Source organism: Emydura macquarii, unplaced genomic scaffold (genome assembly GCF_026122565.2).
Source record: "Emydura macquarii macquarii isolate MOO-44397 ecotype Brisbane River unplaced genomic scaffold, CSIRO-AGI_Emac_v2 contig_1300, whole genome shotgun sequence".
Lineage (NCBI taxonomy): Eukaryota > Metazoa > Chordata > Testudines > Chelidae > Emydura > Emydura macquarii.
In genome coordinates, this window is record NW_027131437.1 from 2,269,937 (window position 1) to 2,281,562 (window position 11,626).

General features: G+C 48.4%; 1 protein-coding gene across 1 annotated transcript; it reads left to right on the forward strand.

Moving 5' to 3' along the window:
• The first annotated feature begins 8,592 nt into the window (after window positions 1-8,592).
• CCDC121 (coiled-coil domain containing 121) lies at window positions 8,593-11,232 on the forward strand. Its single transcript, XM_067550568.1, has 2 exons — window positions 8,593-8,996; window positions 9,737-11,232. Exon 2 carries the CDS (start codon window positions 9,746-9,748, stop codon window positions 10,589-10,591), a length of 846 nt encoding a protein of 281 aa, XP_067406669.1. The 5' UTR covers window positions 8,593-8,996; window positions 9,737-9,745; the 3' UTR covers window positions 10,592-11,232.
• Window positions 11,233-11,626: the final 394 nt, after the last annotated feature.

The following is an 11,626-nucleotide window of genomic DNA, read 5'->3' on the forward strand; positions in this document are numbered from 1 at the left end:
AACTAACATTTCATAGGATGACTTTTTAATACTGCTCTATCTACTATACACTGCAATGTTAGTACAATATTTAGATTCCAATCAATGTGTTTTGTAATTATATGGTAAAACTGAGAAAGTAACCAATTTTTCTGTAACAGTGTGCTATGGTCCTTTTGTATTTTTATGGCTGATTTTGTAAGCAAGTAGTTTTTAAATGAGGTGAAACTTGTGGGTACCCAAGACAAATCAGACTCCTGAAAAGGGTACAGTAGTCTGAAAAGGTTGCTTTTCTGCTTTAATATACTGCTGGCTATATTTAACCACTAGTTCCGATAAGATTACACTGTCACCTAGTGGCTGAACAGTATCATTCGGTTTAGCATTCCATTACATCTCCCCCATTTAATTTTACAAAATGCACACTATAATATTATCTTTAATTTCAGTATGGGTCAGTCTATTAAATGGCTTTGAATCACACTGGTTTTTCTAATTACATGACCTGAACGCATAACAACTTAGTTGAACCAACTGTTTCTGGCAGTGTTGGAATCTTTTGAATCGTCTTTTTCTTCTGCGTCTGCCATCTGTAGAGTTCTCTCTCTGGATTGTTCTGTCTGAGGAACAGATTGAAGATATTGACAGTTCCTGTTGAACTCTCCACTATTGCTTGCGAGCACATATAATCAGGCTGATTAATTGTTTTTCTTTACAACAGCTGGAATTTCCAGACTTTCTCTCCATCTACTTTGACACAAACATGGTCACCAGATTCTAGATCTGGCAGATCTCTAACGGAGTGACATCTATTGTAAAAGCATTCATAAGCTCTTTTTATCCTATTTGGCTTCTCTGTGCATGTCTAGTTTAGATGGTTTTCCAAAGTCGCATCAGTAGTTCTGAGTTGTCTTCCCAGCAGGACTTGGGCTGGACTATATCCAGTAGCTGCTTTGTGTTGATCTGTTCCTCAGAAAAGCAATGAATGGATCTTCCTCCTGTAGGATTTTCTTGGCTCTCTGTACAGCTCACTTAGTCTCCATTTACTTGTTGGGTAATGTGGACTGCTAACAACATGATTAAAACCGTATTTCATTCAGAATGTCTTAGATGCTGATGCAGTGAATTGTGGGCCATTGTCCATCACTTGCTGTTCAGGACTAGTGAAATTAGCAAAAGTGCACTTCAGTTTCTCACTAAGGTTGCAACATGTTATGTCTGTCAAATCCATGATTTCTATATACCTGGGGAAATAGTCCACTACACCCAGATAACGATGTACTGTGACTTTGCTTAAATCTGCAGCTAGTCTCTACCAGGGTCTGCCTTGGAGAGGTGTTGGTAGAGGTTCTTTGTGTTGTGTTGGTCTGTTAGTTCTGTAACATTCACATGCAAATACTTCCTTCTTGAGATCCTTTTTGATGCCTGGCCAACACACTGACTGGTTAGTGCATTTTCACAGCATTCAGTTAGCCCTTGACGTCCTTCACGGGTGAGGTTTAGGATTTTTCCTTTCATTGCATTTGGAATTGCGATGCAATTGCCTTTAATCGTGAGTCCATTTGATGCACTTAATTGTCCATGTCTCTTGTCACTTCCTCAGTGACCATTCTGTTATGGGGGGGCCAGGAGCATGGACATAGGGGTTGGGGGTCAGAACATGGAGATGGGAGGGGTTGGGCACATAGAGGTGGAGGGGCAGGCATGTAAATGGGGCTGGCTGCATTGGGGAGATGCGGGGTTTGTTAGTGAGTGGGGTTGGATGTGAAGGTAGGAAGAGCTATGGAAAAGAGGGAAATGAATCCAAAGCAGTGAGATGAGAGGAGAGGTGGTGGGGGAGGAAGAATCTATGTTTCATCCTAGGAAGGACAGGCTCTGTGCAGCAGTGCAGGGAACCAGGCCAAAAACAGCATCTCTGAAACTTTGGCTCCTCCATTGAGATTCTCAGGCTGCCCAGCATCCCATTTAAGTAGCATCCGAGTTAACGATGCCCCTGTTAACAGGACACAATCACACTTAGTGTCTGCTCCCACGAACACAATGAGTCCTGCCATTCTGGCCATGATCACAACAGGAAACACAGATTCATAGGCCAGAAAGGACGATAGCAATCATCTAATCTGACCACCTGTATAACACAGGCCAAGGAACTTCCCCCAAATAATTCCTAGAGCTGATCTTTTAGAAAAACATCCAATCTGGATTGAAAAATTGTCAGTGATGGAGCATCCACCACAACCCTGCGTGAATTGTTCCAATGGTTAACCGCTCTCGCTGTTAAAAATGTATGCCTTACTTCCAACGTGTAATTACTTAGCTCTGAATTTGTAATCTTTTAAGCATTCTTATGATTCTCCTCTGAACCCCCTCCAGTTTACCAATATCCTTCTTGAATTGTGCACACCACAAGTGGATTCAGTATTCCAGTAGCAGTCACACCAGTGCCAAATACACAGGTAAAATAACCTCTCTACCCCTCCTTAAGAGTCCCCTGTTTATGCAGATCCAAGGATCACTTTAGCCCTTTTGGCCACAGCGTTGTACTGGGAGCTCATGTTCAGCTGATTATCCACCACCACCCCTGAATCTTTTTTAGAGTCAGAGCTTCCCAGGATAGAGTCCTGGGAGTATGGCCAACATTTCCCCCCCGAGATGTATACATTTAAATGTATCCTCATTAAAACACCTATTGGTTGCATACACCTAGCTTACCATGTGATCCAGATTGCTCTGTATCAGTGACCTGTCCTCTTTATTATTTACCATTCTCCCAATTTTTGTGTCCTCTACAATCTTTATCAGTGATTATTTTCTTCCATGTCATTGATAAAAATGTTTAAATAGCATAGGGCCAAGACCCAATCCCTGCAGGATACCAACACAAATACATCTGCTCAATTATGAGTCCTTCATTTACAATTACATTTTGAATTAGTCAGCTTCTAATCCAATTTGTGTATCACATTGATTTTATATCAATCTACTTTTTTAATCAAAATATTGTGCTGTACCAAGTCATACACCTTACAGAAGTATATTACATCAACACTATTTCCTTTATCAACCAAACGTACAATCTCACCAAAAAAGATACCAAGTTATTTTGACAGGATCTATTTTCCATAAGACTATGTTGACTGGCATTATTTATACTACCTTTTAAAAAATCTTTATTAGTTGAGTCCCATATCAGCCACTCTATTTTGTGGCCCAGGATCAATGTCAAACTGACAGGCCTATAACTATCCCAGTCATCCCATTTGCCCTTTTTACTTATTGGCACAACATTAGCTTTCTCTCAGTCTTCTGGAACTCCAACAGTGTTCCAAAATTTATTGAAAATCAACATTAATGGTCCTGCAAGCTCCTTAGCCAGTTCTTTTAAAACTCTTGGATGCAAGTTCTCCAGATCTGCTGATTAAAAATATCTAACTTTAGTAGCTGCTATTTAACATCCTCTAAGACACTAGTGGAATGGAAAGAGCATTGTGATATGATATGACTACATCATCTGTTATTTTTCCAAATATAAAACAGAAATATTTACTGATCATTTTTATCTTTTCTGCATTATTACTGATAATTCTACAGTTTCCATTTAGTAATGGACCATTGTTAGGCTTCTTTTTGTTCTTAATATATTTAAACTCCTTCTTATTGTCCTTAACTCAGTTACCCATAGATTTCTCATTGTGTCCCTTTGATTCTCTTATCAATTTTCTACAATGCCTCGCTTCTGATTTATATTTGTTGCGATCAACCTTCCCCTTTCTTCCATTGTTTATATACTTTTAAAAAAATATATATAAATAACTGTCTTGACTTCCTCTCAAAACCAGGTCAGTTTTTTAATCACTACGGCCATTTTCCTCTTTTGTGGAATTGTGGCATTTGGGGCATCTAGTAAATATTCTTAAACAATTCCTAATCATCATTCACAGTTTTCTGATTAAATTCTTCCTCCTAGCTGATTGGGCCCATAATTGTTTTTAGCTGTGCGAAACTGGCTCTTTTAAAGCATCGACTACATAGCTCACTGGTTTGGACTTCATTCTCTTTGTACATTATCAGTGTGATCAGATCATGGTCATTTACACCTAAGCTATAATTTTTAGTTCTGTGCTCAGTTCTTCTTTATCTGTCAAGATGAGGTCTAGTAGAGAATTCCCCCATGTTGGATGCAACGTTTTTTGTTAGGAAATGGATATGGGTGGTATTTAGAAATTCCAGTGATGTTTTAGTACTGGCAGTATGAGACCTCAAGCATGTCACTCAAATTGAAGCTCCCCCATGATGATGCAACTTTTTTCCTACATGTTACAGACAGATGCATAAGTAGCCATTTATCCTGTTCCCTAGTGCAGTGATTCTCAAACTTTCCATATTATTGTATCCCTTTCAGGAGTCTGATTTGTCTTGTGTACCCCCAGCTTTCACCTCATTTAAAAATTACTTGCTTACAAAACAGACATAAAAAATACAGAAGTGTCACAGCACGCTATTACTGGAAAAATTGCTTATTTTCTTATTTTTACCATATAATTGTAAAATAAATGGACTGAAATATGAATATTGTACTTAAATTTCAGTGTGATACTTGAGCCTGTTTTTCACATGTGAGCCTTGTTATTCTGGGAGGCAGTGCAGTGACAGCAACAATGCAATTTTTCTTCACACTGTCTGTTCCTACTCTTTGTCTTGATGGCAGTCCTAGCAGTAAATGAGCCTTCACAAAGATCTGTTGACCCAAAAAGTAACAGAACATCCAAAGCATGGTTCCCACGGTCTGTACTAAACACAGCAGTGTACCAAGGGGGGCAAGACGGGGCCGAGAAGGCCATGCCCCCAGGCACCAGCCTGGAGGGGAGTGCCAGAGGGACCCATGTGGCAGAGGGGTGGGGCCAGTAGGGGGAAGTGGTCACCACTCTGCTTGGGGCAGGAGAGGTGCTGGGAGGGGGCACTGGGCCCACGTGGGAGAGGGATGGGGGAAGAGGTGGGACCAAGAGGGGGGAAGCTGCCACTGTGTTGCTTGGGGGTGGGGCTGGCACCAGATGGAGCAGCTCCTGGCCAGCCGCTGTGAATGTGGGGCAGGGAGGGGGTGCAGAATGGCTGGGCTGCGCTGGGGGCCTCTGCCCCTGCACAGCCAAGCACCACTGGAGGCTTCATGGCCACCCTCCCACCCAGTGAGGGGGGGGGTGCAAATGCCAGCATTGGCTCCCAGGCGCTGGAGACCAATGGTACGCCACAGCTAAACACCAAAACTGGATTAGTGTGGAGTCATTAAACTTCATACACAGATCACAGTCTGAGAACAGCTCAAGAAGATTTTCTTGCTGACTGGCAGTGAGGTAACTGTGGCTAACATCTGACAAAATGAATGGGTTTCTCACCCAGTCGAGTTAAGATGCATTGTGTGCTTTGTTGGGGAAATATGGCTTGAACTCAGCTGTCAAGGAAGCCAAATGATCTATTAGTATTTCTTTAATTTTGCTCTGCTCCATTTCCCTTCTGCGGACATCATTGACATACGCATGAAGCAATGGAAGAAAGGTAGTCTTTGCCTCCATGTTTGGACTTCCAGAATTCAGTTTTCTTAATAAAAGCATTCACTTCGTCATAGAGATTCAGAATGTTAGTGGCACCGCCTTGCATGGACAAATTTAGATCATTAAGCTTGCTAAATATACGTGTGAGGTAGGCAAATTGAGCTAATCACATAGTATTGTCAGAGGCAAGACGGGATGAATGAAACGTGCAAACTTCTATGCATAATTCAAAGTCTGTCTAGTACTTTCCCTCTCAAAAGCCAACAAACCTCTGTGTGAAGCAACAGTTGGTGATATGCTGAGCCCATTTCTTCGCAAACAATGTGAAAGAGGCAAGCATTAAGTGGCATGGATTTGACAAAATTGACGGACTCGTTTAAACCTTCGTGCAGTTCAAAACTCACCTTTTTTGAAGCAAGTGCCTCTCTGTGTATGTATGATACAGTGCACCCACTGCAAGGAAGGATTGTCTTTCCTGATCCTAGCTACAAGTGCATTCACTCTCCTGGTCATTGCAGCAGCTCTGTAAGTGCAGATGAATTTGCATAAATTCCTACTCAAATTGTGTTCAGAAAAAAAAGTCAATCTGTTTAAAAATGTCCTCTCCAGTTGAGTTTCCCTTTCTACTTTTGCAAAACAGGCTGTTGGTGGTTTCAGGGTATCAAACATAAGCAATCACCTGAGCTTCACTAATAGCCTTGAACTCATCAAGCTGAAAAGCAAATGTTTTTGCCATTTCAAGTTTCTCCACAAGTTGAGAGACAATATCCTCCTCCATGTCTGCAATTCTACAACACACAGTGTCATTTGATAAGGGTACTTGCTGGAAACCATCCACTGCTTTTTTTAAAAATCAAGCATGTGTTCTGCAAGCGCCACAGGGCCAGGCAGAATCAGATCTTCTGCAATTGTGTACGGCAGCTTTGATTTTGCTACAAGAAGAGAGACAGCGAATGAAGCTGAGTGCTTTTGTAGAAATAGTTGAAGCTTTTTTCATGTTAAGCTGGCATGTCTGGAACTCAGAAAGCTTTCTTTCAAAAACTTCTACTGGCTTACCTGCATGCATAGGGTGTTTTGTCTTCAAATGTTTTTGCCAGCTTCATACCGTTATTTGAAATAGTTTAGCCGAAAAGGAAACAGAGCTTCAGGTGGATCACTATTTGCAGATATGAATCCAAAAGCAATATATTCCTCACAGACCTGATTTTTTTCCAGTCATTTTCAAGTTCTTAGAACTTTTACTGTCTCCACGACTGCTGTTTTCAGCTCCTCGTTTTAAAAATCTATCCGCTCAGCAATGTGCTTGCACGCATCAGGAACTGACATAAAACGCCTGTCTCATACCAGTATACCGTGGTTACGTTATGGTACATATTATGATACACTGTTAAAATGTAGTGGTTGTGTGTACCAGATGCTTGTATTATGGTAGAGCAGGGTTTCTCAACTGGGGGGGTCATGAGCGCCATGAGGGTCACAAGGTTGTTGAGAGCTAAAGCCCTCGGCGCAGGACTGAGAGCCAGGAGACAAGCCCTGGGTGGTGGCACTGCAGCCGGGCGCCCCAGCCGTAGGGAGGCAGTGTAGAAGTTGGGTTCCTCAAGCCCCAATGGTGCGGCTGAAGCCAGGCACCCCAAACCCCGGTGAGGCAGCGGGGAAGCCAGACACCCTGGGAGGTAGGGATGACAGCCTGACCTCCCCTGGGAGACCTCTACGTCCCCCCCCGGTTGAGAACAACTGCCCTAGTATGATTCAGCAGTCTATAGCACACACCACTTAATACTCCATCTTGTGCTTTTTCTATTACAACATTGAGTCATAAACATTCAGGATGATTTTCTTCTGAGTTATCCAATGGCATACCAAGGGGGTGGAGCCATGCCCCTGGGCACTGGCTGAGGGGGCACCGGCCAGGCCCTGAAGGAGCTGCCCCTTGCTTTCGCAGGTGGCCGGGGCCACTGGGCTTTAACATCCCCGGCAGCTGCACCTGACCCCAGCTTAGGCCTGCTGGTGGCTGAGGGCTCCCGCTGCAGCGGGAGCAAGCATTGTCCCAGCCCCTCCACCTCCAGGCTGGGTGCAAGGAGGGCAGGGATCCTGGCTGTGCAGAGGCCAGGCAGCCAAAGGTGGGGCTCCAGGGCAGAGCCTATCACACCATGTCTCTGCTGCTGGCCGGCCTAGGCGCATCTGCCCATCACTCCCACCTCCTGGCCCACCCAAGGGCAGGAGTGGAGGAGAGCAGGGAATGGGCCCGCAGATATCCCCCGCCCCAACAGGGTGCTGCCACCAACGGGGGGCAGGAAGCAGGGGTGCAAATGTAAGTATTGGCACCCAGGCACCGGACACCCACAGTATGCCACGGGAGTTACCAGTTACTTGGACACAGGTAATGCCATTTTTGACACAGGCATCATCAACACTAGCACTTTTGCTGGCAAAAGCGCTAGTGTGCAGGGTGCTATGTCTGTGGGAGGCGCTCTCCTGCCGACATAACCACGCTGCTCGTTGAGCGAGTTTTATGTCGACAGCAGAGCTCTCTCCTGTTGGCAGAACGTAGCGACATAAGCGCTTATGCCGGCAAAACTTAGGTCACTCAGGGAGGTGTTTTTCCCCATACCCGAGTGACAAGTTTTCCCTAGCGCTAGTATAGACAAGGCCCGTGTAGACAAGGGCCCCTCCTGCTCTCCTTTTGCCCACTTGATTCTTCCTAAAGGGGCGGCATGAGACTCCATCCTGTGAATCGTTCTCCCCCTTTCACTGCTACCACCGAGCCCACATTCGTGTCCATGAACCAGCACTTCACTGCCTGCTGGCAGGAGCCAGGCTCCTGCACGGGTGCACACGCAACCACCTCCTCGGTCCTTGCTCGATCCTGTTCTGAACAGCTCAGGTCGGGCTCTCCAAACCCCAGCCCAGGGGCAGGAGTCTGCAGCGGCCGTGAGCGGGGCGAGTCTCCATGGGACTGGGGCACGTAGTAACCAGCGGACCAGGCCTGACTGCAGGGCAGGGGTGCGGGCAAAGGGGGGCCGGGGCCTGGCACCCCGCCTGCCCCAGTCGCCAAGCCGCTGCCTCGGGGGAGGAGGGCGCGGGCGGCGCGGCGCGGGGAGCAGCGGGCCATGGGGCGGCGCGGGGTGACCAGGCCCCAGGCTCGCCCCAGCAAGGTGCCCCGGGCCCGGCGGGCCGGCACGGGGAGGCGGGGTCGGGCCGCCAGTCCCGGTGACGCTCCGGGGCCAGAGGCTTCAGCTCGACCCGGGCACCAGCCCCGTGCGCAGGGGCCGGCCCGGCCCAAGGCACCAGCCCCGAAAGCTGCAGCCGGAGCCAGCCGGGCGGGACCGGGCCCAGTAGGGCCGCCTGGCTCCGGCCAGCCGCTCGCAGTCCGGGGGAGAGGGGCAGCGGGCAGCGGCCGCTCCAGGAGTGACTCCGGAGTCCGACCGCGACTCCTCGAGCGGCCGCCTCGCGCGCGCAGACTCGGTCCCGGTATGTTCGGGCGGGCCGCGACTCTTCGTCCAGCCCCGGCTGCGCTTCGCCCGGGGCGGGCCTCCGGGCAGGGGCGGGGACGGGGCCGGGCCGCCCGGTCTCCAGGCAACGGGGCAGCGGCGCGGGATCAACTTCGGGAGAGGGCCCGAAATCACAGCGCTTGAGAGTGGCGGGAGCCGCGGGGGGAGCCTGGCCAGGGTGGGGGAGTCTGAGTGGTACGAGGTGGGGGGCGGTCTGGTTTGGGGGGGCTGGCATGGGGATGAGAGGAAGCAGGAGGTATGGGGAGAGGAGGGAGGGGCAGGCATGGGGTGGGGGAGAGGAGGGAGGGGCAGGCATGTCCCAGGGAAGCCATGACCCCCAACTCTGCACACAGAGGGAGAAAATGCAGGCAGAAATGGCCTTCTCCAGGTCCCCTTTGCTCCATTGGTGTGGCAAGGGGCATGGGCACTTAAAACTCACAGATAATAGGATTTTAAGCAAAAATAGGAGGCTTCAGGAGACACCCTTTTAACCTGAGACCTATTCTGGCCGCCACACCTGTTTCTTTGCAGTCACCACTGTTGTCAAATCCCCCAGCTGTGTTACAAGTCCTGGGGCCAGAAGTCTCTGTTTCCCAGCCCCCCACCCCCCCAGCTGCCCTTCACTGGGCTGTGAGCTGCTCTTGATGCTCACTGGGGGACTGTGTGTACAGGCTCTTGAACTGGCTTTTATTGTGTCTTTTTCTATTGTGTCTCTCTTAGGGCTCCACAATGCCCCCCAAGAGAGGGCAGAAGCTGCAGCGAGAGCAGAAGGGGCAGCCAGCTGGGGCTGCGCCCATGGAGGGAGCTGCCGAGGGGGATGCAGCCAGCAGAGAAGAGTTGCTGCTACAGCAGGAGTACAGTCGCCTTTGCAAGGAGCTGGAGGACGTGAAAGGGACACGGGTTCAGCTGCGGGAGGAGAACAAGTTCCTGCAGCAGGAGGCCCAGCACCTCCGAGCTGAGAGCCAGGCATTCATGTGCTATGTGTCCAAGCGGGCTCAGCGGTGCCAGGATGCCATCATCTCCCTGAATGACCAGAACAAGCAGGCCCTAGAGGAGATCCGCAGGCAGCAGCAGGAACTCCTCACCCACTACCAGAGGAAGGAGGCAGCGCTGCAGGAACAACTGTTGCACAAGGAGGGTGAACTTCTCCGCCTTACCAGGGAGGTTGAGGGCTTGTGGGAAATCCAGGCACTGCAGCAGGAGCAGGCTGCCCGCATCAGAGAGCTGCAGGGAGAGCTGTTGGCCACCAGGCAGCAGCACACTCAGCACCTGCAGGAGACTAAGAGCTGTTTCCTGCAGGAGAAGGCTGCCTATGAGCAAAAGTCCCAGCAGCAAGTGCTCCGCCTGGTGCAGCAGGCACAGGAAGTGGCTGTGAGGTGCATGCAGGAGCATAGCGACCAGGTGAAACGTGAGAACAAAGAGCTGCGGGAAGAGCTGCTGCAGCTCATCCAGCGATCACGCACACTGCATTTACATAAACGCCGTTTAGAGGAGCAGGCGCAGCAGCTGCTGCGAGAGCGTTGCTACATGCAAAACATGGCTCGGCTGTGCCACACCCACCAGGGAAAGAAGTAGGCCCCAACTGTGACCCCCCAGGAATGAGCTAACAGAGAGATGGCCACTGCTCACTGCCGTAACCTGCTGTTGGTATTAGAATGATTTAGGACCACATTCTTCAGTAACAGCTTTGTTAATAAGCTATGTGAGGGAATTGAAATTCCCAGAGCATACTGAACTGGAAGGAACTATAACTTTCAACAAAAAGAGAAGTAAGCCGAAAGGCCCTAGCGAGACATGGGCAGGGAACAATGTATCCAGCTATCTCACGTGGTTCTTATATGACCCCCCATTGCTGTGATATCAGAGTACCTCGCAAACGTTTAACGTATTTATCCACACAACAGCACTGTGAGGTAGGGCAGTGCTATTACTGGCTGTTTTGCTAAAAGATATGCTCTAGAAATTATTTTTGGGGAGTTTTCTGGCCTGTGTTATACAGGAGGTCAGACTACAGGATTACAGTGGCTCCTTCTGGTCTTGGAATCTGTGATCCCCATTTCACAGCCTGTGGCAGAGCAGGGAGTGAATCCAGGTCTTCCAAACCCCAGGCTAGCACTCTAACTCCTGTGCCATCCTTCCTCGCCACAGAGATTTACCCTGGGCCCATGCTGTTTTGCCAGCTCTTGTGCTTTTATCATGAGTCTTGTGGTCTTTAGAGAGACAAGTCTTTTATTGGATCAACTTCTGTTGGTGAGGCGGACAAGCTTTTGAGCTACATAGAGCTCTTCTTCAGACCATCCCCCCACCCAGAAACGTGCCTCTGAAGTCCCTTCTCCCTAGTCAGCAATGTGTCCCTAATGGACTATCCCCACAGCTAGCAACCCATCCCTGAGATACAATCCCCTCCCAGCCAGCAGTGTATCTGCAAGAAGAAGAGCTTTGAATGACTTGTAATCTCGTCTCTCTCACCAACAGAAATTGGTCCAATGCTTACCTTGTCTCTCTAATATCCTGGGACCAACATAGCTACAACTATATTGGTGTTATTTTTGGTATTTCTGGAATCCTGTGATTAGGAGAAAATCTGAGGCTTTTCTTTTTTTAAATAAC

Bases quoted from the DNA above. Each gene is read 5' to 3' on its own strand.
- CCDC121 (XM_067550568.1), top strand. From the start codon at position 9,746: ATGCCCCCCAAGAGAGGGCAGAAGCTGCAGCGAGAGCAGAAGGGGCAG.